Source organism: Macaca thibetana, chromosome 14 (genome assembly GCF_024542745.1).
Source record: "Macaca thibetana thibetana isolate TM-01 chromosome 14, ASM2454274v1, whole genome shotgun sequence".
NCBI classification, from domain to species: Eukaryota; Metazoa; Chordata; class Mammalia; order Primates; family Cercopithecidae; genus Macaca; species Macaca thibetana.
The window spans coordinates 33,882,665-33,910,625 of NC_065591.1; the positions used below are offsets into that span (position 1 = coordinate 33,882,665).

Genomic DNA, 27,961 nt, shown 5'->3' on the forward strand with positions numbered 1-27,961 from the left:
AGAGAGAGAGAGAGAGAGAGAGGAAGATTAATTGATTGATTTTTAAGAATTGGCTCCCGTGATTGCAGAGGCTGTGTGAGTCCAAAATCTGATGGGGTAGGCTGGCAGGCTAGAGACTTAGAGAAGGGGTGCAATTCAAGTCCAAAGACAACCTGCTGAAAGAATTCCTTCTTACCCAGGGGAAGTCAGTCTTTTTTCTATAAAAGCTTTAAACTGATTAGATGAGACCCACCCACGTTATGGAGGGTAAACTGCTTTACTCAGAGTCTACCCATTTAAATGTTAATCTCATCCAAAAAAAAAAAAAAACCTTCACAGAAAACATCCAGAACAATGGTTGATCAAATAGCTGGTCACCATGGCCCTGCCAAGTTGACCCATAAAATTAACCATCACAGTGTCTAACACAATTTCTTCAGTATTGTGCTCAATTAGGGTACCCATCACTGGTTCCCCCAGATCACAGCTACAGTTACCTGGCCCTTTAAATCCACCTCTCCCTCTCCTTTCCTCCCTCCCTCCTGCTCCTCTCCTTCTCTCTCACAGAACCACATATACTCCACAGACTCATTTTTTCCCAAGATCTCACTGCCCCAGAATAGTTGTGCTGGGGTAGATTTATCTACTGCAGACCAATTCTTGCCAATCTTTTTTATGTCCTGGGAAATCCAGCAATTTAACTTAAAGACCTTTTAGGCACAGATTTTAAAAATGCAATAAGGTCCTGTGTATCATCCCTGGGTAAAGGAAAAGCAGACCTCTGAAGTAGGAAATCCCACTTACCACTGGGAGTGGAGCTAGTGAGGAGGAAATGCTTTTTGTTCTTCCTTGAAGAGTAAAACATTATTTTCATCAAGATAAAAACAGAGACTTTTTGGTGCCTTCTTTAAAAAGCAGCAAACAGTAAATCTTTGGTGAGTCCCATGGGTACATATGCAACCATAGAGACATAGGATAGTACCTTCTCATTTAAAAAGGAGGCTATTTAAATATAGATAGGTGCAGCCTAGACATCTTGATTTGCCTGGAACAGGCCCAGTTTGGATAATAAATTATTTGGCTAGGTTAGATAGAATTAACATTGAAAATTGAGGCCGAGACGGGCGGATCACTAGGTCAGGAGATCGAGACCATCCTGGCGAACACGGTGAAACCCCGTCTCTACTAAAAAATACAAAAAAAAAAACTAGCCGGGCGAGGCGGCGGGCGCCTGTAGTCCCAGCTACTCGGGAGGCTGAGGCAGGAGAATGGCGTAAACCCGGAGGGCGGAGCTTGCAGTGAGCTGAAATCCGGCCACTGCACTCCAGCCCGGGCGACAGAGCCAGACTCCGTCTCAAAAAAAAAAAAAAAAAAAAAAAAAAAAAAAAAGAAAATTTGTCAAAACTATCTACTTTAGTCCATTAGGGAATCCTTTCTTCTGTGATTACAGTGTTGCTGATGTGAACAAATGTGTTCTTGGCAGCTGAAGTACAATTTCCCTTATTTCTTTAATAAATATTTATTGCATATCTACTATGTCCTAGACACTGAATTAAGCACTATGAATGCAAAGTGAACAGGACAGACTAGTCTCAGCTCTCATAAAATTTTTTTTAACTGTAATATTGGAGAGTTACTTCAGGTATTACTAGTATATATTGAATGAAGCAAGGAAACTGATCAATGTATATATTTGTTTCCATAGTATCTCACTCTGGGCTGCTATGACAAAGTACCTTAGACTGAATAATATACAAACAATAGAAATTTATTCCTCACAGTTCTGGAAGCTGGTATTTCTAAGACTAAGGCACCAGCAGTGTCTGGTGAGTGCCTGCTTCCTTATTGATAATGTGCCCTTGCATTGTAAAAAGAGTTCACCCTTATGACTTAATTGCCTCCCTGAAGGCCCTGCCTCATAATAACATCACATTGGGGATTAAATTTCAACTTAGAAATTTGGCAGGGGGTAGAGGGGCCACAAACATTCTGACCATAGCACATAGGAAAACTCATTCTTAATTTCAGGCAACCAACTGACTTAAACATGAACTTTGGGAAATGGAAAAAAAGAAGTCTATTTCATTATACTAAGTTGGCTTCTCGTTTTCTAAATCATCAACAGTATAGGAGCAGTGTGAGCAAAGGTCTAGAGACTGGAAATAAATAGCGTGTACAAGATGTTAAGAAAGTTTACATTGAGGACAGGTAAGAAAAAAAGGTTTATTTCTTACTCATATAAGAGTTTATTTCTTACTTACAATGTAAAGTTTATATTGAGGACGAGTAAGAAAAAAAGGCTTATTTCTTACTCATATAAAAGTCTGAAGGGCTAGTATAATGCTCTAAGGCCTTCCATTTTGTTGCTGTGCTGTGAGTAGCTTCCATTCCCAAAGTCACAGATGGTGCATTCATGATCATTCATGGCTATTCCAGCTTTAAGCCATGATCACATTCCAGATATCAGGTAGGAAGAAAAGAAGGCTGAAAATCATGCCCCATACCCCCTTCTTTGGTGACAGTTCCCATAAGTCACATATGCCACTTCCTCTTACCTTCTGCTGACCAGAATTTAGTCATGTGGTCATGTGGCAACATGTAGACGGAAAAAAGGCTTTAGCTGGACACTAAAGATAACAAATTTTAGTGAACATCTAACAGTTTACTCCATAATCCAACCTTTTAGCCACCAAAAATCTTTGGTACACCCTTCTTCCTGTAGATAGAACATAACTACCTATTTTTGATCATACATGCCTGTTCTAGCTTTTAATTATGTATGTGAACCCCCAAATATGATTCATTTGAATATGACTCAGAATCTAGGCTGTTGGGTTAATGCACAGTCCTTTTCATTAATTCCAAGTGGTCTGGTAACCTGTAAACTAAAAGTTAATGCATTTGCGACATCACACATAACACAATGGATGTATATTTGGAAAGGAGGAGAATAGGATTAACACAAGAGTCACTGGTTTATAGTGGTTATCAATTCTGCTAGACTAGGTAGGAATTGTAAAAGTTCCCTTCTCTAGCAGTGGAGCAATTTCCTTGATTAGTTCATCAGAGTACTCCTAATTCTGCCTTTTGGAAAGGTCTTCCTTGTACATTGTACTTCCTGACCACATCTGATGTGGTCAGTGGAGAATTTGCTGTTCTAGAGTGCTGAACAGATTTTGCAACCCGCTTCCTGCTGATACAAATGTGGGCATGAGATCTGATTACAGGTCAGTCATGTTTTTTGGCCAGCTTTATGATTTCTTTAGCAATTTAACACTGCTTCTTCTTCTTCTCCTAAATTAGTAGACTTCCAGTCTATAGATAATCCCATGTTTACAGCCAAAGATCACGTCTAGACACTAGTTTTAAGCCTGAGTACTGGTTTTTTATTCCCTGACTCTGTGCTTCAACATAAAGGTGATTCCTTTGAGGTCTCCTAACACAATAAGCTTGGGTGGAAAAACAACAACCTTAATCTGATCTTTGACAGCTAGGCTAGTTTTATTGATTGATTGATTGAGACAGGGTCTCACTCTCACCCAGGCTGGAGTGCAGTGGCATGATCATGGCTCACTGCAGCCTCAATCTCCTGGGCTCAAGCAATCTTCTTGCCTCAGCCTCCCAAGTAGCTAGGACTAGAGGTGTGTGCCATCATACCCAGTTAAGTTATTTTTTGTAGAGTCGGGGTCTCACTGTGTTTTCCAGACTGGTCTCAAACTCCTGGACTCAAGCAGTCCTTCCTCCTCAGCCAACCAAAGTGTTGGGATTACAGGCGTGATCCATCACACCCAACCAATGAAGAATTCTTAAAGAAAAGTGTTTTTTAAAAGCTTGGAACCACAGTCTCATCTTCTGTAGCCATCACTGTAGAGTGCTACTTTTTATAGTTTCAGTTTGAGATACATGAATAGTTGAATTCTTCAATTCTGCAGGGGCCAAAGTCCCAAATTACTGGACTCTGAGTTAAATTTATATTTTAAGCCATTCTAGTGTTCTCCTTATTTCTTTGCTCTAAGTAAATACCATGTATTTTAGGTTCTTGAAAGCAATTTATGTCAAGAGAACGTCAGGTGTTTCAGGATTAGGTTTGACTGCAAGTAACAAAGACCCAAATTTACACTGTTTTGGAAAAACTAGGTGTTTATTTCTCATGTAAAAGTCTGGAGGTAGGTAGTCCAGGGTTGGCATGGTACTCTATGTTGTCAGAGGTTCAGACTCCTTCAATCCTCCCTCAGTCCTGGCTTTCATTTTCAGCATCTCATCAAAGTTAAAGACCAATCCAGGACTAGCCATTGTTTTCATTCTAGGTAGTAGAAGGAAGGATAAAGAAGGGTACACTCACTTTCATGGACCATCTCCACTAACATGTCATTGGCCAGAACATGTTCATATGGCCCTACCCAGCTGCAAGGAAAACTGGAAAATACAGTCTTTATTTTAGGAAACCATATGTCTCAAATAAAATCAGGGATTCTAGTTTTGTAAAAGGAACAAGGAATGGATATTGGCAGACAATTGGCAGTCTCTGCCACAAAGTTTATGTAAGTATTAGAAAATACTAACATATGGACACATTAGGACATTGCAATACAATTTCAATGCATTTGGTGCATTCTTAACAAAGAATTAAAAATTATCTTTTTTTAAAAAATCATATTGCTAAACACTCTGTGAGCTTACTAGTTCTTGCAAAGCCCTAACAATGCCCTGCAAGGTCCAGTGTTGTGTTCATCTCTTCCATTCCCTTTCTAACCTCATCCCAACTACATTCTCCCTTGTTCATCTATTCATCTACTTTTGCTGTTCTTCACACTTGCCAGATATATCCCACCTTAGGACCTTCTGGATGCCTGCCCTAAGACACCCTCCTGGGTCTCCCTGGGTATCTGCATGACTAACTTTCTTGCCTCTTTTATGTCTTTGCCCAGATGCTACCAGCTCTATGAGGCCTATGCTGACAACCCTATTTAAAGTTACAATTCCCTCCACTCCCACATATTGCCAATTTACCTTTGCCTCATCAGTTTTCCCCGTAGCATTTATTACCTATTAACATCTGTACAATTTGCTTATTTATGATGTTTATTGTTTATTATCTGTTCCCACTTGAAAGTACTGCATAGGGCACAATGGTTCTTTTTCTGCTTCGTTCACTGATTTTAAGTGCCTAGAACAATGTCAGATACATTGTAGGTGATCGATGAATAATGTGTGAATGAATGAAAGCATTTATTTCAGAACAAAACTAAAAAAGTAAAAGTAATTTTATTTACCTTAAAAGTAATGTATTTTCCTTAGGCCTGGCATGTAATCTTAATTTGGGACTCCTCTTCATTGTCTTAGTGGGCTACTTCAGAGATGAGATTTTATAACTATTTTCATCAGTATTGTGAGACCATGATTACACCCTGGAAAGGATCCTATAGATCAAGGGTCCCCAACCTGCAGGTACAGGTCTCCAACCCTTGGGTCTATAGAAAAATTGTTTTCCATGAGACCAGTCCCTGGTATCAAAAAGGTTGGGGACTGCTGCTGTAAATAAGATTCTTTGACATGATTTCTTATGGGCATATTGTTTTGGTCTTTTGGTCAAATTAGATTGTCTGTGTGTGTTACTCAATATTTCTAGATTGCAAATAAGAAAATCCCAGATTCCATTCCAAGATGGCCAAATAGGAATAGCTCCAGCCTGCAGTTCCCAGTGTGACTGACACAGAAGACGGATGATTTCTGCATTTCCACCTAAGGTACCTAGTTCATCTCATTAGAACTGGTTGGACAGTAGGTGCAGCCCACGGAGGGTGAGCTGAAGCAGGGCAGGGCATCACTTCACCCAGGAAGTGCAAGGGGTTGGGGGATTTCCCTTTCCTAGCCAAGGGAAGCCATGACAGATGGTACCTGGAAAAACAGGACACTCCAGCCCAAATACTGTGCTTTTCCAATGGTCTTAGTAAACGACACACCAGGAGATTATATCCCGCACCTGGCTCAGTGGGTCCCATGCCCATGGAGCCTTGCACACTACTAGTGCAGCAGTCTGAGGTTGGCCTGTGAGGCAGTAGCCTGGCAGGGGGAGGAGCATCCGCCATTGCTGAGGCTTGGGTAGGTAAACAAAGCAGCTGGGAAACTCAAACTAGGCAGAGTCCACCACAGCTCAGCAAGGCCTACTGCCTCTAGACCCCACCTCGGGGCAGGGCATAGCTGAACACAAGGCAGCAGAAGCTTCTGCAGTCTTAAACGTCCCTGTCCGACAGCTCTGAAGAGAGCAGTGGTTCTCCCAGCATGGTGTTTGAGCTCGGAGAACAGACAGACTGCCTCCTCAGTGGGTCCCTGACCCCCGTGTACCCTAACTGGGAGACACCTCCCAGTAGGGGCTGACTGCCACCTCATACAGGTGGGTGCCCCTCTGGGATGAAGTCTCCAGAGGAAGGATCAGGCAGCAGTTTTTGCTATTCTGCAATATTTGCTGTTCTGCAGCCTCCACTGGTGATACCCAGGCAAACAGGGTCTGGAGTGGACCTCCAGCAACCTCCAACAGACCTTCAGTTGAGGGACCTGACTGTTAGAAGGAAAACTAACAAATAGAAAGGAATAGCATCAACATCGACAAAAAGGACATCCACACCAAAACCCCATCTGTAGGTCACCAACATCAAAGACCGAAGGTAGATAAAACTACAAAGATGGAGAGAACCCAGAGCAGAAAAGCTGAAAAATCTAAAAACCAGAGCACCTCTTCTCCTCCAGAGAATTGCAGCTCCTCACCAGCAATGGAACAAAGCTGGACAGAGAATGACTTTGACAAGCTGACAGAAGTAGGCTTCAGAAGGTCGGTAATAACAAACTTCTCTGAGCTAAAGGAGGAGGTTCGAACCCATTGCAAGGAAGCTAAAAACCTTGAAAAAAGATTAAATGAATGGCTAACTAGAATAAAGTGTAGAGAAACCTTAAGTGACCTGATGGAGCTGAAAACCATGGCACGGGAACTATGTGACGCGTGCACAAGCTTCAGTAGCCGATTCGATCAAGTGGAAGAAAGGGTATCGGTCATTGAAGATCAAATTAATGAAATAAAGTGAGAAGAGAAGTTTAGAGAAAAAAGAGTAAAAAGAAAAGAACAAAACCTCCAAGAAATATGGGACTATGTGAAAAGACCAAATCTATGTTTGATTGGTGTACCTGAAAGTGACAGGGAGAATGGAACCAAGTTGCAAAACACTCTTCAGGATATTATCCAGGACAACTTCCCCAACCTAGCAAGGCAGGCCAACATTCAAATTAAGGAAATACGGAGATCACCACCAGGATACTCTTCAAGAAGAGCAACCCCAAGACACATAATTGTCAGATCCACCAAGGTTGAAATGAAGGAAAAAATGTTAAGGGCAGCCAGAGAGAAAGGTTACCCACAAAGGGAAGCCCATCAGACTAACAGCAGATCTCTTGGCAGAAACTCTACAAACCAGAAGAGAGTGGGGGCCAATATTCAACATTCTTGAAGAAAAGAATTTTCAACCCAAAATTTCATATCCAGCCAAACTAAGCTTCGTAAATGAAGGAGAAATAAAATCCTTTACAGTCAAGCGAATGCTGAGAGATTTTGTCACCACCAGGCCTGCCTTACAAGAGCTCCTGAAGGAAGCACTAAACATGGAAAAAAAAAACAACCAGTACCAGCCACTGCAAAAACCCCAAACTGTAAAGATCGTCGATGCTAGGAAGAAACTGCATCAACTAACGGGCAAAATAACCAGCTAACATCATAATGATAGGATCAAATTCACACATAAAAATATTAACCTTAAATGTAAATGGACTAAATGCCCCAGTTAAAAGACACAGACTGGGAAATTGGAGAAAGAGTCAAGACCCATCAGTGTGCTGTATTCAGGAGACCCATCTCACATGCAGAGACACACATAGGCTCAAAATAAAGGGATTGAGGAAGATCTACCAAGCAAATGGAAAGCCAAAAAAAGCAGGGGTTGCAATCCTTGTCTCTGATAAAACAGAGTTTAAACCAACAAATATCAAAAGAGACAAAGAAGGCCATTACACGATGGTAAAGGGATCAATTCAACAAGAAGACCTAACTATCCTAAATATATGTGCACCCAGTACAGGAGCACCGAGATTCATAAAGCAAGTCCTTAGAGACTTACAAAGAGACTTAGACTCCCACACAATAATAATGGGAGACTTTAACACCCCACTGTCGATATTAGACAGATCAATGAGACAGAAGGTTAAAAAGGATATCCAGGATTTGAACTCAGCTCTGCACCAAGCAGACTAATAGACATCTACAGAACTCTCCACCCCAAATCAACAGAATATACATTCTTCTCAGCACCACATCGGACTTACTCCAAAATTGACCACATAGTTGGAAGTAAAAAGCACTCCTCCTCCTCAGCAAATGTAAAAGAACAGAAATCACAACAGTCTCTCAGACCACAGTGCAATCAAATTAAAACTCAGGATTAAGAAACTCACTCAAAACCACACAATTACATGGAAACTGAACAACCTGCTCCTGAATGACTACTGGGTACATAATGAAATGAAGGCAGAAATAAAGATGTTGTTTGAAACCAACAAGAACAAAGACACAACGTACCAGAATTTCTGGGATACATTTAAAGCAGTGTGTAGAGGGAAATTTATAGCACTAAATGCCCACAAGAGAAAGCAGGAAAGATCTAAAATCAACACCCTAACATCACAATTAAAAGAACTAGAGAAGCAAGAGCAAACAAATTCAAAAGCTAGCAGAAGGCAAGAAATAACTAATATCAGAGTAGATCTGGAGATAGAGACACAAAAAAACCTTCAAAAATTCAGTGAATCCAGGAGCTGTTTTTTTGAAAAGATCAACCAAATTGATAGGCTTCTAGAATATGAGCAGACACCTCTCAACAATAATAAAGAAGAAAAGAGAGAAGAATCAAATAGATGCAATAAAAAAATGATAAAGGGGGTATCACCACCGATCCCACGGAAATACAAACTATCATCAGAGAATACTATAAACACCTCTATGCAAATAAACTAGAAAATCTAGAAGAAGAAATGGATAAATTCCTGGACACATTCACCCTCCCAAGACTAAACTAGGAAGAAGTTGAATCTCTGAATAGACCAATAGCAGGCTCTGAAATTAAGGCAACAATTAATAGTCCACCAATCAAAAAAAGTTCAGGACCAGATGGATTCACAGACAAATTCTACCAGAGGTACAAAGAGGAGCTGGTACCATTCCTTCTGAAACTATTCCAATCAACCGAAAAAGAGGGAATCCTCCCTAACTCATTTTATGAGGCCAGCGTCATCCTGAAACCAAAATCTGACAGAGACACAACAAAAAAAGAGAATTTTAGACAAATATCCCTGATGAACATAGATACGAAAATCCTCAATAACATACTGGCAAACCAAATCCAGTAGCACATCAAAAAGCTTATCCACCATGATCACTCGGCTTCATTCCTGGAATGCAAGTCTGGTTCAACATATGCAAATCAATAAACATAATCCATCATATAAAGTGAACCAACAACGAAAATCACATGATTATCTCAATAGATGCAGAAAAGGCCTTTGACAAAATTCAGCAGCCCTTTGTGCTAAAAATTCTCAATAAACTAGGTATTGATGGAATGTATCTCAAAATAATAAGCGCTATTTATGACAAACCCACAGCCAATGTTATACTGAATGGGCAAAAACTGGAAGCATTCCCTTTGAAAACTGGCACGAGAGAGGGATGCTCTCTCTCACAACTCATATTCAACAAAGTGTTAGAAATTCTGGCCAGGGCAATCAGGCAAGAGAAAGAAATAAAGGGTATTCAGTTAGGAAAAGAGGAAGTCAAATTGTCCCTGTTTGCAGATGACATGATTGCATATTTAGAAAACCCCATCATCTCAGCCCAAAATCTCCTTAAGCTGATAAGCAACTTCAGCAAAGTTTCAGCATAGAAAATCAATGTGCAAAAATCACAAGCATTTTTATACACCAATAACAGACAAACAGAGAACCAAATCATGAGTGAACTCCCCTTCACAATTGCTACAAAGAGAATAAAATACCTAGGAATTCAACTTACAAGAGATGTGAAGGACCTCTTAAAGGTGAACTACAAACCACTGCTCAATGAAATAAAAGAGGACACAAACAAATGGAAGAACATTCCATGCTCATGGATAGGAAGAATCAATATTGTGAAAATGGCCATACTGCCCAAGGTAATTTATAGATTCAATGCCATCCCCATCAAGCTACCAATGACTTTCTTCACAAAATTGGAAAAAACTACTTTAAACTTCATATGGAACCAAAAAAGAGCCCGCATTGCCTAGACAATCCTAAGCCAAAAGAACAAAGCTGGAGGCATCATGCTACCTGACTTCAAACTATACTACAAGGCTACAGTAACCAAAACAGCATGGTACTGGTACCAAAACAGAGATATAGACCAATGGAACAGAACAGAGGCCTCAGAAATAACACCATACATCTACAGCCATCTGCTCTTTGACAAATCTGACAAAAACAAGAAATGGGGAAAGGATTCCCTATTTAATAAATGGTATTGGGGAAACTGGCTAGCCACATGTAGAAAGCTGAAACTGGAACCCTTTCTTGCACCTTATAGAAAAATTAATTCAGGATGGATTAGAGACTTAAATGTTAGACCTAAAACCATAAAACCCTAGAAGAAAACCTAGGCAATACCATTCAGGACATAGGCATGGGCAAGTACTTCATGACTAAAACACGAAAAGCAATGGCAACAAAAGTCAAAATTGACAAGTGGGATCTAAGTAAACTAAAGAACTTCTGCACAGCAAGAAAAAAAAAAAAAAAAAAAAAAGCTACCATCAGAGTGAACAGGCAACCTACAGAATGGGAGAAAATTTTTGCAATCTACCCATCTGACAAAGGGCTAATATCCAGAATCTACAAAGAACTTAAACAAATTTATAAGAACGAAACAACCCCACCAAAAGTGGGCATAGAATATGAGCAGACACCTCTCAAAAGAAGACATTTATACAGTCAACAGACACATGAAAAAATGCTTATCATCACTGGTTATCAGAGAAATGCAAATCAAAACCACAATGAGATACCATCTCACACCAGTTAGAATGGCAATCATTAAAAAGTCAGGAAACAACAGGTGCTGGAGAGGATGTGGAGAAACAGGAATGCTTTTACACTGCTGGTGGGAGTGTAAACTGGTTCAACCATTGTGGAAGACAGTGTGGCAATTCCTCAAGGATCTAGAACTAGAAATACCATTTGACCCAGCGATCCTGTTACTGGTTATAAGAATTATAAATCATGCTGCTATAAAGACAAATGCATACGTATGTTTATTGTGGCACTATTCACAATAGCAAAGACTTGGGACCAACCCAAATGTCCATCAGTGATATACTGGATTAAGAAAATGTGGCACATATACACCATGGAATACTATGCAGCCATAAAAAAGGATGAGTTCATGTCCTTTGCAGGGATATGAATGAAGCTGGAAACCATCATTCTGAGCAAACTCTCACAAGGACAGAAAACCAAACACTGCATGTTCTCACTCATAGGTGGGAATTGAACAATGAAAACACTTGGACACAGGGCAGGGAACATCACACCCCAGGGCCTGTCATGGGGTGTGGGACAGGGGGTGGGATAGCATTAGGAAAAATACCCAATGTAAATGACAAGTTAATGGGTACAGCAAACCAACATGGCACATGTATATGTATGTAACAAACCCACACATTGTGCATGTGTACCCTGGAACTTAAAGTATAATAAAAAAAAAAAAAAATAGAAAATCCCAACTCAAACTAGCTTAAGCAAAAAAAGAAAATTGTTGGCTCATGTACATAGGAAACTAAAGAGGTGGTTGTTTTTAATAGCTGGTTTTAGGGATTCAAATGTCATCACCAGGAATCTCACCTTCTGTCTCTTTCCACCTCTTATGTCTGCTTTCATATCTTTTGGCTTCATCTCAATGGGGGAGGTTTGCATTTTTCTTAAAGCTAGCAATCCAGAAGGATGGTGCTCTGCTTGCTTTCTTCATCAGGACTCTGATTTACCCATCTCTGTATGTGGAAGAATAGGGCATTTTGATTGGCTAGCCTTGTAGATATTCATTTCCACGCCTTGAAGGCAAGGCCACATAATTGACAGACCCATCAGAATCAGTTCTGAAAAAGAGGGATGAAGGACAGATGAAAAAAAAAAAAAAGAAAGAAAGAAAAGAAAAGCCTTGTGGTGTGCTTTTTCAGTAACATATTTCACATACAATTTTGCTTATATAAGCAGTTTTTCAGAAAATAGCAAAAATTAAAATGCTTTGCAACAAACCAGCATTTTTTTTCTTTTCTTTTTTTTTTTTTTTTTTTTTTTTTTTGAGACAGAGTCTCGCTCTGTTGACCAGGCTGGAGTGCAGTGGCACGATCCCTGCAAGTTCCACCTCCTGGGTTCACGCCATTCTTCTGCCTCAGCCTCCTGAGTAGCTGGGACTACAGGCACCCACTACCGCACCTGGCTAATTTTTTTTTTTTTTTTGTATTTTTAGTAGAGACAGGGTTTCACCGTGTTATCCAGGATGGTCTCTATCTCCTAACCTCGTGATCCGCCCGCCTCGGCCTCCCAAAATGCTGGGATTACAGGTGTGAGCCACCGTGCCCGGCCCATTTTTTTCATTCTTAAACAGTATTATACCAATTATAGACTTAGATTCATATTTTTTTTTCTTTCTTTAGGCTCTCATCTGTTAATTTCTAAGGGAATTTCACATTTAATAATTGCTATATGGTCTAGAATAACATGATGACAAGTAAGTTGTAGTTAATACCCAGCCTCTACTTGTAATCTAGTAGACTTTTACATTTAAAATTAAATAACATTCTTTATCATTTTTAGCTGAAAATGACAAAAATAGGAGCAGAAGATCACAGAGAAGCACTATTTCAGTCTTCCTTATCCCCCTTGACTAAAACAATGGAAGTATTACAGCAAAGTTGTCCTGAAGACACCTTGGATGGGAATACTGTAAACCCAATTTACAAATATATTTTGAACGATTTACCAAGGTAAGAACATTATTTAAGCAGCTTAAACTAAATACTGAAGAGGATCAAAGTGTTTCTAGAAAATAGTTTAAATGTTCAATCAGTCTTGGCTGGGCAAGGTGGCTCATGCCTGTAATCCCAGCACTTTGGGAGGCCTAGGCAGGTGGATTACTTGAGGTCAGGAGTTCGAGACCAGCCTGGCCAACATGGTGAAACCCCATCTCTACTAAAAATACAAAAAGATTAGCCACACATGATCACGAGCACCTGTAATCTCAGTTACTGGGGAGGCAGAGGTAGGAGAATCGCTTGATCCTAGGAAGTGGAGGTTGCAGTGAGGTGAGATCATGCCACTTGACTCTAGCCTGGGCGACAGAGTGAGACTCTGTCTCAAAAAAAAAAAAAAAATTGAGTACAGGTGATATAAATAAGTAACTTTGAGATGTGTTGAGTTATGGAGGTTGTTGCTTAGAGTAGAGCCCTTCCTTTTTTCTACTTTATGGGAAGAAAAAATGTACATGATGCAATAAACGTAAATTATCTCTGGGATCTGACTTGAACAGGTAGCATAATGATAATAACGATAATGGCAGGTAGTACTTGTTAAGTGCCAGTCACTATGCTTAGCACTTAACCTGCATTATATCAATTTTGTTCTGAAAACAATTCTAGAGGCCGGGTGCGGTTGTTCACGCCTATAATCCCAGCACTTTGGGAGGCCAAGGTGGACAGATCACCTGAGGTCGGGAGTTTGAGACCAGCCTGACCAACATGGTGAAACCCCGTCTCTACTAAAAATACAAAAAGATAGCAGGGCTTGGTGGCGTATGCTCATAATCCCAGTTACTTGGGAGGCTGAGGCAGGAGAATCTCTTGAACCCAGGAGTTGGAGGTTGCGGTCAGCCAAGATCACGCCATTGCACTCCAGCCTGGGCAAAAAGAGTGAAACTCTGTCTAAAAAACAAACCAAAACAAACCAAAACAAACAAAAAAAAAAACCACTAGGAGGAATATAAGACAGACGGTAGTCTCATTACCTTTGTTTTACCTATGAGGTAACAAAGGCAGAGAGAGGTTGATTAACTTGACTAAGCTCACACAACTAGTAAGTAGTAGTAAAGAAGGTATGATATGAATTCAAATGGATCTAACACTACAGCATTTATCAGAAATATAAAGCAGAGGAGACAGGGGTATTCTTCCTGTGCTTTTCTCTGTTAGAAAGTGAAAGAACTAAAAGGTATTTGTCATACATTGATAAACTATTGGCTGGCTAAGTGTGATGCCATAGTCTTTATGTTAAGTAGAAAACTGAGACTGTAAGAAAATCAATACATTATAAATTAAGGATTATGTTAATCTTCTTATGGAAATCCTAGATCATATTTATTTCCTAGATCAGTTTGAGTGTTTGCTTATTTGTGTGTGTGTGTCACTAGGTTAAGATGAAAGTGAAACCTTGACTTTCAGCTAATTTGTTTTGCTTTATTCCTCTCAGCTATAAGTGCATATTAGTAGTGTATGAGATCCTTTATACAATGCAACTTTTAAAAAAATGAATACCCGGTGTGTTATTTTAGGGACATAAGTCACTCATGACTTATTAGAAAAAGAATTCTAAATAGGATTAAATGTTCCTTTATACAAATGCCAATTCTAATATCATGTGTACTTGCACATATTTTTATTGCCTTTAATATTTATTTATTTCCAATTTGCTACTTCAAAATGGTGATACATTCACTTTTTATTCTAACTACTTTTGTGCATTTTTAGCTACTTTATTTTTTTCTGGTAAAGCTAAATGTGTTTTCACTTACTCAGTCTGTTCCTGCTTTTTTCCTATTTGCTTTCTTTGATTGTTAGTCAGTTTAACACTGGCTTTATTTGTCCTTTTCATTATATGTCAGTCTTTCTTCTCATGTGACACTTTCCTACTGCCTGTTTTTTATAGTTTCTGTTTCATTGTACTTCTTTTGTTTCTTTGTTTGAATCCTAACTTCTTTTCTGTCACTATTGCCTGTTACCATCAACTTTGATTATGATAAACCAAGAAAATGAAGTAACCCTCTTCTTGGCAATCAAATGGAAAGCTGTAGACAATGCTCAGAGGTCTTTTACCTTCATGAAAAAGAAAATGATGAGTTTCAACCTGAAAGGGGTCAAGTTCATAAAGGCTAATGGTAATTTAAGAGTCATTGGTATTAATATGATTATCAGAGAGAGGCAATTTTCTCTATGAGTAAGGACATTTACCTCCTGATTGAGGTTAAAACTTCTTTTGTCTCATTCTTGTTTTCCTTGCCACCTTTCTTCTACCATCTTTGTGGTCTTTTTATGAGAAGTAATCATTAAAATATAGTCAATTTATTTTTCCTACTTGTATTACAGAGATTGTGCTTTCTTCATTAATTAATACATTGTACTTTTTACAAAATATGCCTACATATATATGTATATATATTAAGTCCATTCAACGTAGCCATACAGTGACCACTTTATTTTCTTGTTATTATCTGATGCCATCAGTTTGCTTTTCGTTATATTTACATTATCACTCTCCTTCCCTCTGTTCTTCCTTTCCATGTGTTTCCTCTGCTGTCACTCCATGCTGCATTTGCTTATAACAGAGTGAAAACCTCTGTGCCAGGACATGCCCCCTCACAAGAAAACTAACACCAACATTATAAATGTTTTCAGCTTATTATGTCAGAGGTTTCATCTTCTCATTTTTGACTCACCATTTGGAGGTCATGTGAATAAAAAAAATATTGCCTCATTTCTGTGGCTCCTTCCAGGAAAGTAGCACAATAGTAAACTTTTCCTGCTCAGCTGTAGTCTGATGCATTCCCAGGTGACCCAGAATCGGGAAATAGTCTTGGAGACATGGATGACTTGGAGACATGGATGACAAAATCAGTTATTTTTTAGTAGCAGGTATCCAGGCATAGTTTCACCATGTTCATATCCAGCGCTCCAAATGCTGAAGTGGAAGATCTCCAAATTACGATTCCATTTTTGCATTAGGGGAATGTTGTAAACGATTAGTGAATTTTTCCATCTCACATGTAAAATATGTTGTTTTAATGATTTTCAGCCAATGATCATCTAAGGGATGTGATTTAATGATTTTTATAATGAGAAGTTATAGTATTTTTTATCCTGCTGGCAGCTCAGTAGTAGTAAAGAAGGTATGGTATGAACTCAAATGGATCTAACACTACAGCATTTATCAGAAATATAAAGCATTACCAACTCTTACAATTCCCTGAGGAGGAAAATTACTTTTAGTAAATTAAATGAGAACTGAAATCAGTTTTTAAAAAGTAAATACTAACCATTTTTGTTGTTGTTGTACATTATCAAGGCTACTTTTTCACAAGCAAATCTTGCTTTCAAGGATACTAACAGACACCTAATCTATTCAGTCACTGTTTAAGTCATTTATCTTGGGTACTTTTTACTTGGAATGAATCTTAGATCGTTTTTGAAATATAAACATTTAGAACCATTGCCTTTTCTATGGACAGTTTAAGTTTAGCAACTTCATCATTCCAAAAATGAACTGTCGATTCCCACCATGGAATGAGTGGCAGACGGGAATGAGAGGAAACAATAGTAAATGAAGCATGCTAACACCTTCACTGTTTTAGACTCATGCTACTACCCAACAAATTATACTTTCTCCAGTTCATAATCTTTTTCCAGATTTTTTCCTTCAAGCCTTTAAAAATATTTCTGTAGATCTCCATATAAATATAATATTTTCTTTATAAAATCTTAAAAGACTAGATCATTGTTTCTTTTTGAAAATTTTCTTCTGGAAAAGTTGTATATAATATTTATAAACCCTCAGTTTTAAATTTCACATATGCCTTATTTTTATTCCTGTGTACTTTTATACAAGTAAAAAAACTTTTTTTTCCTTTGGGTGGAATGATTTATGCCCCTGATGCTATGCTCAGATGTGTCTTTATGAATTTTGGAAATTGTTCTTCTTTAGAAGTTTTTCTTCTGCAAAAGTAAACAAGTTTAACTTAACAAACACTTATTGAATATCTTCTATGTAGTATATATGTAGTTTGAACATAACATTTTGGTTATTATTCAATCATTGAGTTGAAAGTAAAAATTTGTTATGTGTTATAAAATATCCTGAAATTGCTCCGCAGTTGGAAAAACCCTTATAAACATTTTTAGGCCAAATTAGAATTGCATTTTCTTCTGGAATTGGAAGTAAAACTTGTGGGGAATTTTTTACTTTTATTACTCATTTTCTATGATGTCTAAATTGTATTTTATCAGAGAATCTAGCAATTGGAGAAAGTTATTTGTATCTTTGGAAGTTTAAGCAAGTTGGAGAAAGGGCAGGATGAAGTTTAATAAAATCTTTGTGCTTTGTGTGCTTAAGAAATTTTATAAAAGCTTGCATTCACCAAACATAAGTAGGGTTATTTCTTTTATTGATTGTATTCCAGTATTTTAAACTGATGGTTCATTATTGAACATACTTATGGTCATTTCACTTTATGTTTATATTTTATTTGTATATATTTCAATTTGAGAGCTTAATTACCATTAAAATGGTACTCTAATAAAGATAAGTTTTACAAATGATAATATTAAAAGAAACTCTTCAGGAAGGTTTAAATGCTATAAGAATTTAAAGCAAGAAATATATGCTTGTCAGATATACAGTATAAATAAATAATTTAGATTAAAATGGTTGACTACATTTAACAAAGAGACTACCAAATAATGAAGGGCTAAAGAGTGGTTGTTAGATTTGATGTACTTCATTTCATATTGTAAGTAATTGCTATCCATAAAAATTCTATGGCTTCTGTATAAGAAAAAGAGACATTTTGACAGGCAACACTAGTATGAAGAGACAGCAAGTACAAATCCTTGGCAACTGTCATTTCATTATCCTGCTGTTGAATTCACATCCAAATTATGTGATAACTTAGACCTGCATGTTTGTTTTGGAGCCACGGTCTGTCAAAGTAGCCACATTTCCTGCCTAAGAATAGAATTATTAGCCACATGCAAATTTATGCCATTGAAATCTAAATGTAGCAAGGATGTTTTGTGTTTCATAAAGAGGGAAAATCAAAACTCCATGTCATTTTATGCTTATGCTGAAATTTCTGGTGACATGTTCCTGATTAAGTAAAAGTAGAATTTTTAGAAAATAGCAGATAGTTTATATTTTATCTTATTATGAAATTAATTCAATATTAGTAAAGGTGTTTAATAAAGCAAAAAATAAAGCAAAAGTAATTCAGAGTATCAATTACGTTACACCACATGTCCATTACATTTACTGCAGTAGTGGAAAGCTGACTATATAAGTTAGGCCACTATCAGTGGAAAGTAACAAAATTCAACTGAAAGTGACTTAAAAATGAGGAACATTTGTTATTTCATGTAAGAAGAATTCAGAGAGAGAGCAATTTTAGGGTTAAATTCAGCAGTTCAGCAGTGTTATCAAAAAGTCTGGCTCATTGTGTCTTTCCCTCTGCCATCCTCAGAATATTGGCTAGATCCTTTGGCTTGACCCCTCCTGCTTGCAAGATGGCTCATCACATGTTCACTCAGCAATGTCCGAGTAAAGAAGATAAATGTTTGATCACTTACATCTCTTTTTCATGAGGGCAAATAACCTTTCTCTAAAAGATTTATTATGTCTCATTGGCCAAAATTAGGTCACAAGCAGATTACTTAACCTGCCAGGGTCAAGGGAAATGAAATTACCATCATTGGCTTTAGACCACTGAAGATTTACCCACTGGAGCTGATCATAGGATACTTTCCATGGGCATATAAGGAAGATGAATTCTTAAAAATAACCGAGACTTTATCCAAGAAGAAATGGGGGAAATGACTTAGACAGATAATCAACATTACCTGACATAACTCTTGGCTTCAGCTTTCTTTTATTTCTTAAACTGTGTTTGTTTCTTTTCAGTGGCATTTTGATACATTTTTGCATGCTGTCATAATTATCAAAGAATAATTCCTGCATATCAACCACTGGTTGAGTTCCTATGGAAATATAGCAGATGTAAAACAAGGATCTTACTCTTGCGGAGTGGGATCTGAAATCATCTGAAATTATGTAACAGATAACAAAGCAAACATGGCAATATGCAAAACAGGACATCAATTTTTACAAAGGGCCTGGGGAAATGATTTGGAATAAGGAATAAGTAGGATCTGGTGGGATTATCTTCTCTTATGTGTCCTGCCATCCTGAACAGTTTTGGTGAGGCCTTTTCCATGACTCTAACCCCTGGAATTTTTCCCTTCAGTAACCAGGGCTTTTCCTTCAGAGCTAATCATGATCAGTAATTGTAAATTTATATGTGTAACTATTTAATAGTTCTCTTTCACCTGACAATTAATGTTATTATGAAAGAGGTTCTAGAAAATGTAAATTCTGAGTTGAGATTAACATTTATTAAATATTTATTTTTTGAAAGAAGTACAGTAATAGGTATAGATTAGCTGAGTGAACACTATTGGTAAAAAGGTGTGCAGATAGGAACTATGGAAGGCAATGTGGTGCAGTTATAGCTGAGGGATATTACAGGGGAGTAATGAGCAACACCACTTGGTAGAAATTGTTGAATGTGAGACCAAGAAGTATGATTTTACTAGGAGTTTTCTTCAAATTGCTATAAAAAGTCACTAAGGTTTACTAATGCCATTAAGGAGAGGAAATGAGTAGAAAATTTGTTCTTATCAAATCTGTAGTCATCTCCTTAATTCTTATGGTCTACTTACCTGTTTTTTCCTATAGTCCTTCCTAAGAATATTTTCTTGTATTTTTAGACCTTAAAGATTACTTAGTTGTTCCTTTGTGAAGCAAAAATTGTAAACTAGATTTAATGAAAATTTCAGAGAGTAAGCACAATTAAAGCTACTCTGAAATATGAAGAGGGTTGTAAATTCTACAATGTTTAAGATCTTTAGGACCTGTAAATACAATGACATATCGCCATCATGATTAAGTTTCATTATATGGCAAAAGAGAAAAGATTTTCGCAGATGTCATTAAGTGACACAATCAGTTATCTTTAAATTAATTAAAAGGGAGATTATTCTGGGTGTGCCTGACCTAATCAGATGAACTCTTCAATGATAGAGATCATAGACAGACAACCTAGAAAGCTAAGCTATTGCTGACCTCAAAAAAGATGATAGTCAATATAAGTTCTATAGCAGTCAAGAACTGAATTCTGGCAACAACCTGAATGAGCTTGGAAGAGGACCCTGAGCATCAGATGAGACTGCAGTCCCAGCTGACACCTTGATTTCAGCTTTGTGAGATCCTGAACAGAGGATCCAGCTAAGCTTTGCCCAGACTCTGGACCTACAGAAATAGTGTGCTAAGAAATAGATGTTATTTTAAGCCACTAATTTTGTGGTACTTTGTTGTGCTTCAATAGATGTACAACTAATAATGGATGGAGAAGTAAGTGGTAGGTAGTAGGTTAGATATATAAATAGATTTTTAAAGGAAGTATACTTATGAAGTAATATGATTAACGTTTTTGTATTAATCCATTTCAGTGGAATTTAAACTTCAGGCTTAAAAAGAATCCTTCTATATCATGGCAAAAGATTAAGTAATACAATGATAAATTGAAATATTTTACAGAAATTAAGGGCTAGCATTTTATATGATAGGAAATAACCAAAGAGATATAGTAATTCTGGCTATCAAATCTTCCAGGGCAGGTATGGATGCACAGGGGGGAAACACATTCCATCATATGGGGTTGGCATAGAAATCATACTGAAAAAGGAACTACTTTGTCTGTTTATATGTGAGTTATTTACAGAGGCAATGAAAAATTTGCAGTAGAGACATACACACTTCCAGGACAAGATGATCAATCTGACAGAAATATTAAAAAGAAAATCTATGTTATAAAATTAGCCCAGGTTCCAGAATATTATGGAAAATCTCAACAGTAGGTGAGGAGAAGGTGAGGATTTTGTTTTGTTTTTTGTTTTTGTTTTTGTCTTTGGACAAAAGACCATTTTCTAGAACAATTGGTTTAGGAATTCACATGGAAAGGAACTATAGCTATTCATTGAGACTGCGTATGGGCCAATAAATAAAAGTAACCACAGCACTAAATTAAATTTAGTATCAGTTGGGAAAGACAAAATTCAGCAAAACTATCATATAACTTACTGAATTTTAGAAAAGATAGCTGTATAGATCTTAATGTAGATCTTAAAAATGTGGATCTTAAAATAAATTATAATATAAAATGTATATAATTAATAGTTCTCAAGAAGCACAGGAAGAACAGGATGCAAAACCTCAAGCTCAAGCAAGGAAGACTTTGGAGCTGAGCTCCCTTCATAAAGCTAGGACCCCTGAAAGACAGATGCACCTATTAATGAAAATTGGAACAAAGGTATTGTTCATCAGCCGTAGGAAGCAACAATAAACAGATATAATGTATTTTAAGGTTTGTGCATTGTCTGGAAAGTAATGAGTAAGTAATTATGTTAAACTTTAATGGGACAAGGATTCATATTGAAATGGCTAGTGTAACCAGTAAAAATAAAGTTAAGCAAATGTATAACATACAACCTAATAGAAGGGGAAATGAAATAATGGAAAATTATTTTTTAATCTAAACAAAGACAACAAAGAAGTGAAAAGGAGCATAGAACAGATAGGTAAAACAGAAAACAAATAGCAAATGTATTAGGGTTCTCCAGAGGAACAGAACCAATAGGTTATAATATTTTATTTTATTTTATTTTATTTTTAAATTTATACTTTAAAAATAAATATTTTATTTGACTTTAAAATTTTTTGTTATTTGGAGATGAGGTCTCGCTATGTTGCCCAGGCTGATCTTGAACTCCCTATTTTAGCAATCCTCCCACCTCAGCCTCCCAAAGTGCTGGGATTACAGGCATAAGCCCCCATGTCTAGTCCATATACTGCATATTTTGTATATATATTATATATATATAGGATAAGGTATTGGCTCACTTGATTATGGAGGCTATGAAGTCTCATGATTATCCATCTACAAGCTGGAGACCCAGGAAAACCAGTGGTGTGGTTCAAAGGCCTGAGAGACAGAGGGCCATTGGTGTAGTTTCCAATCTGAGTCTGAAGGCCTGAGAACAAGAGTGACCAGAACAGGGAAGATTAATGTCCCAGCTGAAGCAGTAAGGCAGAAGAAGCCAGATTCCAACTTCTTTGCCTTTTTGGTCTAATCAGGCCCTCAACAGATTGAATGATGCCCACCTGCCCTGGGGAGGGCCATCTGCTTTACTTGGTCCACCATTTCATATGCTAATCTCTTCTGGAAACATCCTCACAGACACACCCAGAAATAATGTTTCCTCAGATATCTGGACATCCTATTGCCTAGTCAAGTTGACACATAAAATTAACCATCACAGTAAGACTGTAGATATAAATTCAAATACCATAAGCCCTTGGTTTACTCATCTGGAAAAGGGGAATAATAATATAGGGCTGTTGTGAGGATTAAATGATAAATTAATATAAAATGCTTAGAACAGTGACTGACATAAATGCTATGTAGGCATTAGCTATTAGTATTGTTATTATCACTGTCAATACGAAGGGCATGATATATGATTTATACCTTGCCTGGCCTGGATAAGAGTCCCTATAATTGGGCAAGTAAGGGCCAAAAGCTGATGGGACTGTTGAAAGAAGACTCCTTGGGGCTCTGCCCACAAGTTGAGCTGCTTCAGAGTTTCGGTGACTTAATAGGACAGGGTTGGAGGGATGTCTCTTTTCATCATCCCTGTACTAGACTGTTCTGGCCCCAGGCACTAGAGTCTTTGGGAACACTCTGAGGTAGCACCTTGGCATGGACCTCATTGTTCTTGTGACTGGTCATGGCAGCAGAGAGGCAGTGAGAGAAGAGAGTGGAAACAGCTGTGACTCTTACCAACATATTTTTATAGGTACGTAGGAGATACTTTTAGAAATTTATAATATACCACTTTGAGGACTCTCAGTAATAAATGGGGAGGATTTTGAGGGAGTAATAAATTTCTGTACTATGATGATCAGGTTATCATGCTGGCAGTTTGTGTTAAATTCTTCACCCTCAAGATTGGCATCTTTAGGATTGTCAAGGAGCACAATCCTTCCTTTTGATCCATATCCCTTTGGGCCAGCATTGACATAGACTATTGAGCCAAATGGTCCAGAGACTGGGCCTGCAATCATGGTACTGTATTCTTATATTCCTCTTTGATTAGAAATGAATGACTAATATTAAAATAATCAAAAGAATCAGAGCACTGTTTCAGCAGCTGTTACATTTAAACACTTGTGGCAGAAATTTAAATTGTATGATGTATTTTAGTGAATACTTTTAAAATCAATCAATATATCGTGTCTCTACTCATCTTAGTGTACAAGACAGGCCATGCAAGTCCCCTGCCAATTATGTTTTACCTGTTTGGGAGGCACTGAGAGCCCATATCACCCTACCTCCTGTGTACCTCCAGTGTGCATCCTGCTGTCCTATCTCTAGCTGGGCCATTAATAGGTACTTTCCCATATGCAGGCTTGCCAGTAGCATGAGGTTGCCTCACATAAGAGTTTTACTCAACAGGGGTGTCCTATCCTGGGTAGTGATGAAATTAAACTCTTTGAGGAATTTGAATGTAAGTCATATAGACAGAGACTGAAGAAAGTAATTTAGCATAGAAATGAGACACATAGAGGAAGTTAGCAGAAGCCATGAGGAAAGAGGAGGAGGATAGAGGTAAACAGGCAATCATGATGTATGAAGAAGAGGCAGGTAGACCCAGAAGGAGATAGGAGGTGCTGAGTCAAAAAGCATGGAGTCTACTAGAATTATGTCACTAGTGTATCCTCGACAGCCATGAATGGCCTTCCAATTTTTGTGCCCTGCAGGAGTGGTTTTATTTACTTTTGTAACTTTCTATGTATCTTGATAATAAGCCTTATCACTTGAAGCCTAAGTGTGCCTCTCTGTTTCTTGAAAGCTGAATGAACCTAACACCTTTCATTCCAGCACCAATTTAGCAAGCTGACTATGTGGGTTTAATTCCCACGTGGAACAAGTTGGCTTTGCAAGGGTATGTGATCATCCTCTCCAACACCTAACAAGCTATGAAACACATATCAATTGTTATAAGAAAGATGAGTTTGAGACTCTGTAAGAACTACTGAGGCTGGGCGCAGTGGCTCATGCCTGGAATCCCAGCTCTTTGGGAGGCCAAGGTGGGAGGATCATGAGGTCAAGAGATCGAGACCATCCTGGCTAACATGGTGAAACACCGTCTCTACTAAAAATACAAAAAATTAGCCAGGTGTGGTTGCATGTGCCTGTAGTCTCAGCTACTCAGAAGGCTGAGGCAGAAGAATCGCTTGAACCTGGGAGGCAGAACGCAGTCCAGGGCAGACTTGGATAGAAACATGTGATAACCTGGGAGGCAGAGGTTGCAGTGAGCTGAGATCGCACCACTGCACTCCAGCCTGGGTGACAGGGCAATGCTCCTTCTCAAAAAAAAAAAAAAAAAAGATAGATTTACTGAAAACCTGTCATCAATGTTGTAAAACAAATCAAAGCTGAAGACTATTCTTAGTGGACCAATAATATTAACTCTTTAACATGAAAAACTACCCCTTCTCCCACTTTCAGATATAAATTATAAAGTTGAACCATATGTTTAAATTTAATTATTTTTACTATTCACTGGGTAAATATCCTATAATCTCTTGTCTTTACCCTATCAGGATGATGTGGAGTTGGGAAGAGTTTGCATTCCCAAAAGAAAGCAAGTGCTGTTACCAGAAGAGGGGGAAGATGTGTGTGACAAACAAAAATGATAGACAGCCTATGCATAACTAGGTACAAGAGGGCTATATCAATACAGTTGATAAAATATTATATTCCAATAAAATCCATACAGAGCATAGAGCAACATGAATAATGGTATTTAGTGAATACCATGAAAAACAATATTTAGTCAGAAGGCAATAGAATTGAGGATATAACATGATTACAACTTTAGAATATGAAAAAATAAAAACCTTTTGCCTTGTGGTGGTGGAATAATGGATTATTATATTAAAATCATTAGTATATTTATAAGAATATTTCACAATGAACAAAATACATTCATTAAAAAAGACACCTTATTCTACTTTTAAGTAGGGAATTCCATTTTTTAAAAAAATATGGGAATCTGTTCTTCAAGTAACTATTTATTGGAAACTTGGAACTGTTTATGAGATCTGTGATTCTTTCCCCTGGCTGTTTACTGGTCTTCCCCCAGGTTGAAGAGCTTGGTGACCATTTGAAGCTCCATTGCTGTTGCTGCAGAAACACTGCCAGTTTGAAATGACTGCTACCACATGCCATCACTCACCACCGTTATCAAAATCTGAGTGGCTTAGGTGGTCTGAAGGGAGGTCCCACCTTTGCCAGAGCTAGAGTCCAAAGACCCTTTCAAGGCACTGTTTGCCACAGTTTTGAACCTGGTTAGAACTTCAGAGCGTAGGGAAGGCCGCTCCTCTCCCCAGTACTGTACTCAGTTCAGGGCAGACTTGGATAGAAACCTGTGATAACAACAACAGCAGAATATAATTGCTTGGATTCCAGAGGTGTAGTTCCCCTGGGTCCACTGCGTGAGCTCACACACACACACACACACACACACACACACACACACACAAACATCTGTTTTCCCTCTGATGTGTGACTACCATTCATTTTTTCAGAGAAAATAATTGACCATTTTACTTGTTTGTGAGCATAAAGAGGGCAGGCTGGAAGAAATAATTGTGATTGTAATGACATTTGTGGATGTGAAAGATTTGGAGGAGGGGCAGTCCCTGCTGAGCTTTCAACACTGAACATATGTTAATTTATAATTGGGGGTGTGTTTCGGGGGGGTTATATTATGCAATAACTATTGAGGAATGAGCAAATTGGAAAGGAGCAGATTTGGTTTGTGCAAAGATAGTTCCAATTACGGTAATACATGGAACCTGACTATCCTCTATGCCTGATCACCACAGAGCTCAATATTTGCAAATATATTGAAACTTATTTTATTTTATCATACCAGTACATTCTATACCTATTCATCCTACCAACTTGGTGTCTACATAGATTAATATATTCTTCCAGGTCATGTGGTCCCCTGTTCACCCATCATAGTTCATCCAGATACTACTCTTCCTGCCTAAATATCAGTAGGGTGACCAACTGACCCAGTTTATCTGAGACTGAGGGAGTTCCTGGAATGTGTGACCATCAGTGCCAAAACCAGGATAGTCCTGAACAAACCAAGATGAGTTAGTTAGGCTAATCTCAGGTCTGCTGTGAAGGCTTTACCAACTTTATTCCCACCCATTCTAAAATGGCCTTCAATGAGTTCTTTTCATCTTTAAGGTTGATACACACTCATTTTCAGTTTATTTAACATATATTCTATATTGGGGGATTATTTGCAAGTTTCTTGAGGGTAGGACCCACATATTTTTTAACAGCAGAGTGCTAAGTAAGTATTAGAAAATAAAGTGGATCTAAGAATTTAAAAATAATACTTACATTGTTTTAAACATTATGCAAGCTTCCTTTTGGTTGAATTAAGTAAAGCAATGAAGCTTAATAGTTATGAATGTGGATTTTATTTCAGGACAGGCTTGGGTTCAAATTTCCACCTTGTCAGTTACTGATTGGGCAAGTTAATTAACCCCACTGAGTCTCAATTTCTTAAATCTGTAAAATGGGAATAAAAATAATAACCACTTCCCAGGAATATTGTAGGCATTAAACAAAATAATGGCTAAGTGTGTAGTATTTTGTGTAGCACATAGCACATAACTCGTTATTATGTGGTATTTGTTAATAAATGATTACAAGTCAATTAATTATATTCTTCCATGCATTGTTTCTTCCAGAGAGTTTATGTCATCCCAAGCAAAAGCAGTTATTAAAACTACTGATGATTATTTGCAGCCTCAGTTTGGCCCCAACAGACTTGTGCATTCAGCAGCAGTACCAGAAGGGTCAGGACTTCAAGATTACTCCACACATCAAACAGCATCAGATCACAGCCATGATGAAATATCAGACCTAGATAGCTACAAATCAAACAGTAAAAAGAATTCTTGTTTTATATCAGCATCCAAGAGAAACAGACCTGTCAGTGCTCCAGTGGGTCAACTGAGGTAATCAAAGCTGTTCTCTGTTCTTTTTAACCTACTGTTGAAGTTCTTTCCTTTGAGCAGAATTTATAATGTTTCAATTGACTATCTCAGACATTAAAATGTAACACATCTCTATGGTTTTGTTTTTGTTTTTTTCTTTGAAAGCACTAGAGTAGAATGTTGTTAATTACACTGTGGGAAATATGAGATATACTTCAACCTGGGTAATCAGAAACTCTGAAAAGAATATTTGAAGCAGAATCAGGCTAGGATCATGAAATATCTTTGCTCACACGAACTTATTTAAAAATAAAAATGCTTTCTTTTGGTATTTAACCAATAGTTTGAAACAGAATTGAATGACATTATTATAAAACCATTTTGTAAATATGTTTTCACGTCAAGATTGTTATCGTAAACTGTTAACACAAGAGTTCATAGACAGAAGAAAATATTGGTAAAAACTAATACCAATCAAGCCAAGAAACTAATACCCCACTATTTTCAGATATTTGAATATGTGAATATGTTGTGTTTTTAACTTACGTGACATTTTAATTTTAAAATGTTTACTCTTCTTCTGTGGCATTACAAATTAACTTGGTTAGAGAATTATGAAGAAAATTTGACATGTTAGTTTACCACATACTTTTGCTGAGAAAAATCATAAAGA

At 37.6% G+C, this 27,961-nt stretch overlaps 2 protein-coding genes across 2 annotated transcripts in view; one reads left to right on the forward strand and one right to left on the reverse strand.

Moving 5' to 3' along the window:
* The window catches only part of DNAJC24 (DnaJ heat shock protein family (Hsp40) member C24), a 940,502-nt gene that overhangs the window by 86,921 nt on the left and 825,620 nt on the right, over window positions 1-27,961 (reverse strand). The gene's annotated exons all lie outside the window — the stretch shown is intronic.
* LOC126936356 (doublecortin domain-containing protein 1-like) overlaps window positions 1-27,961 on the forward strand; it is a 56,052-nt gene that overhangs the window by 26,646 nt on the left and 1,445 nt on the right. Inside the window, exons 2-4 of the mRNA XM_050759063.1 lie at window positions 5,609-5,726; window positions 12,922-13,091; window positions 27,040-27,309. Coding sequence (XP_050615020.1) covers window positions 5,703-5,726; window positions 12,922-13,091; window positions 27,040-27,309 — 464 coding nt within the window. The 5' untranslated portion in view covers window positions 5,609-5,702. The remainder of the gene's footprint in view (window positions 1-5,608; window positions 5,727-12,921; window positions 13,092-27,039; window positions 27,310-27,961) is intronic.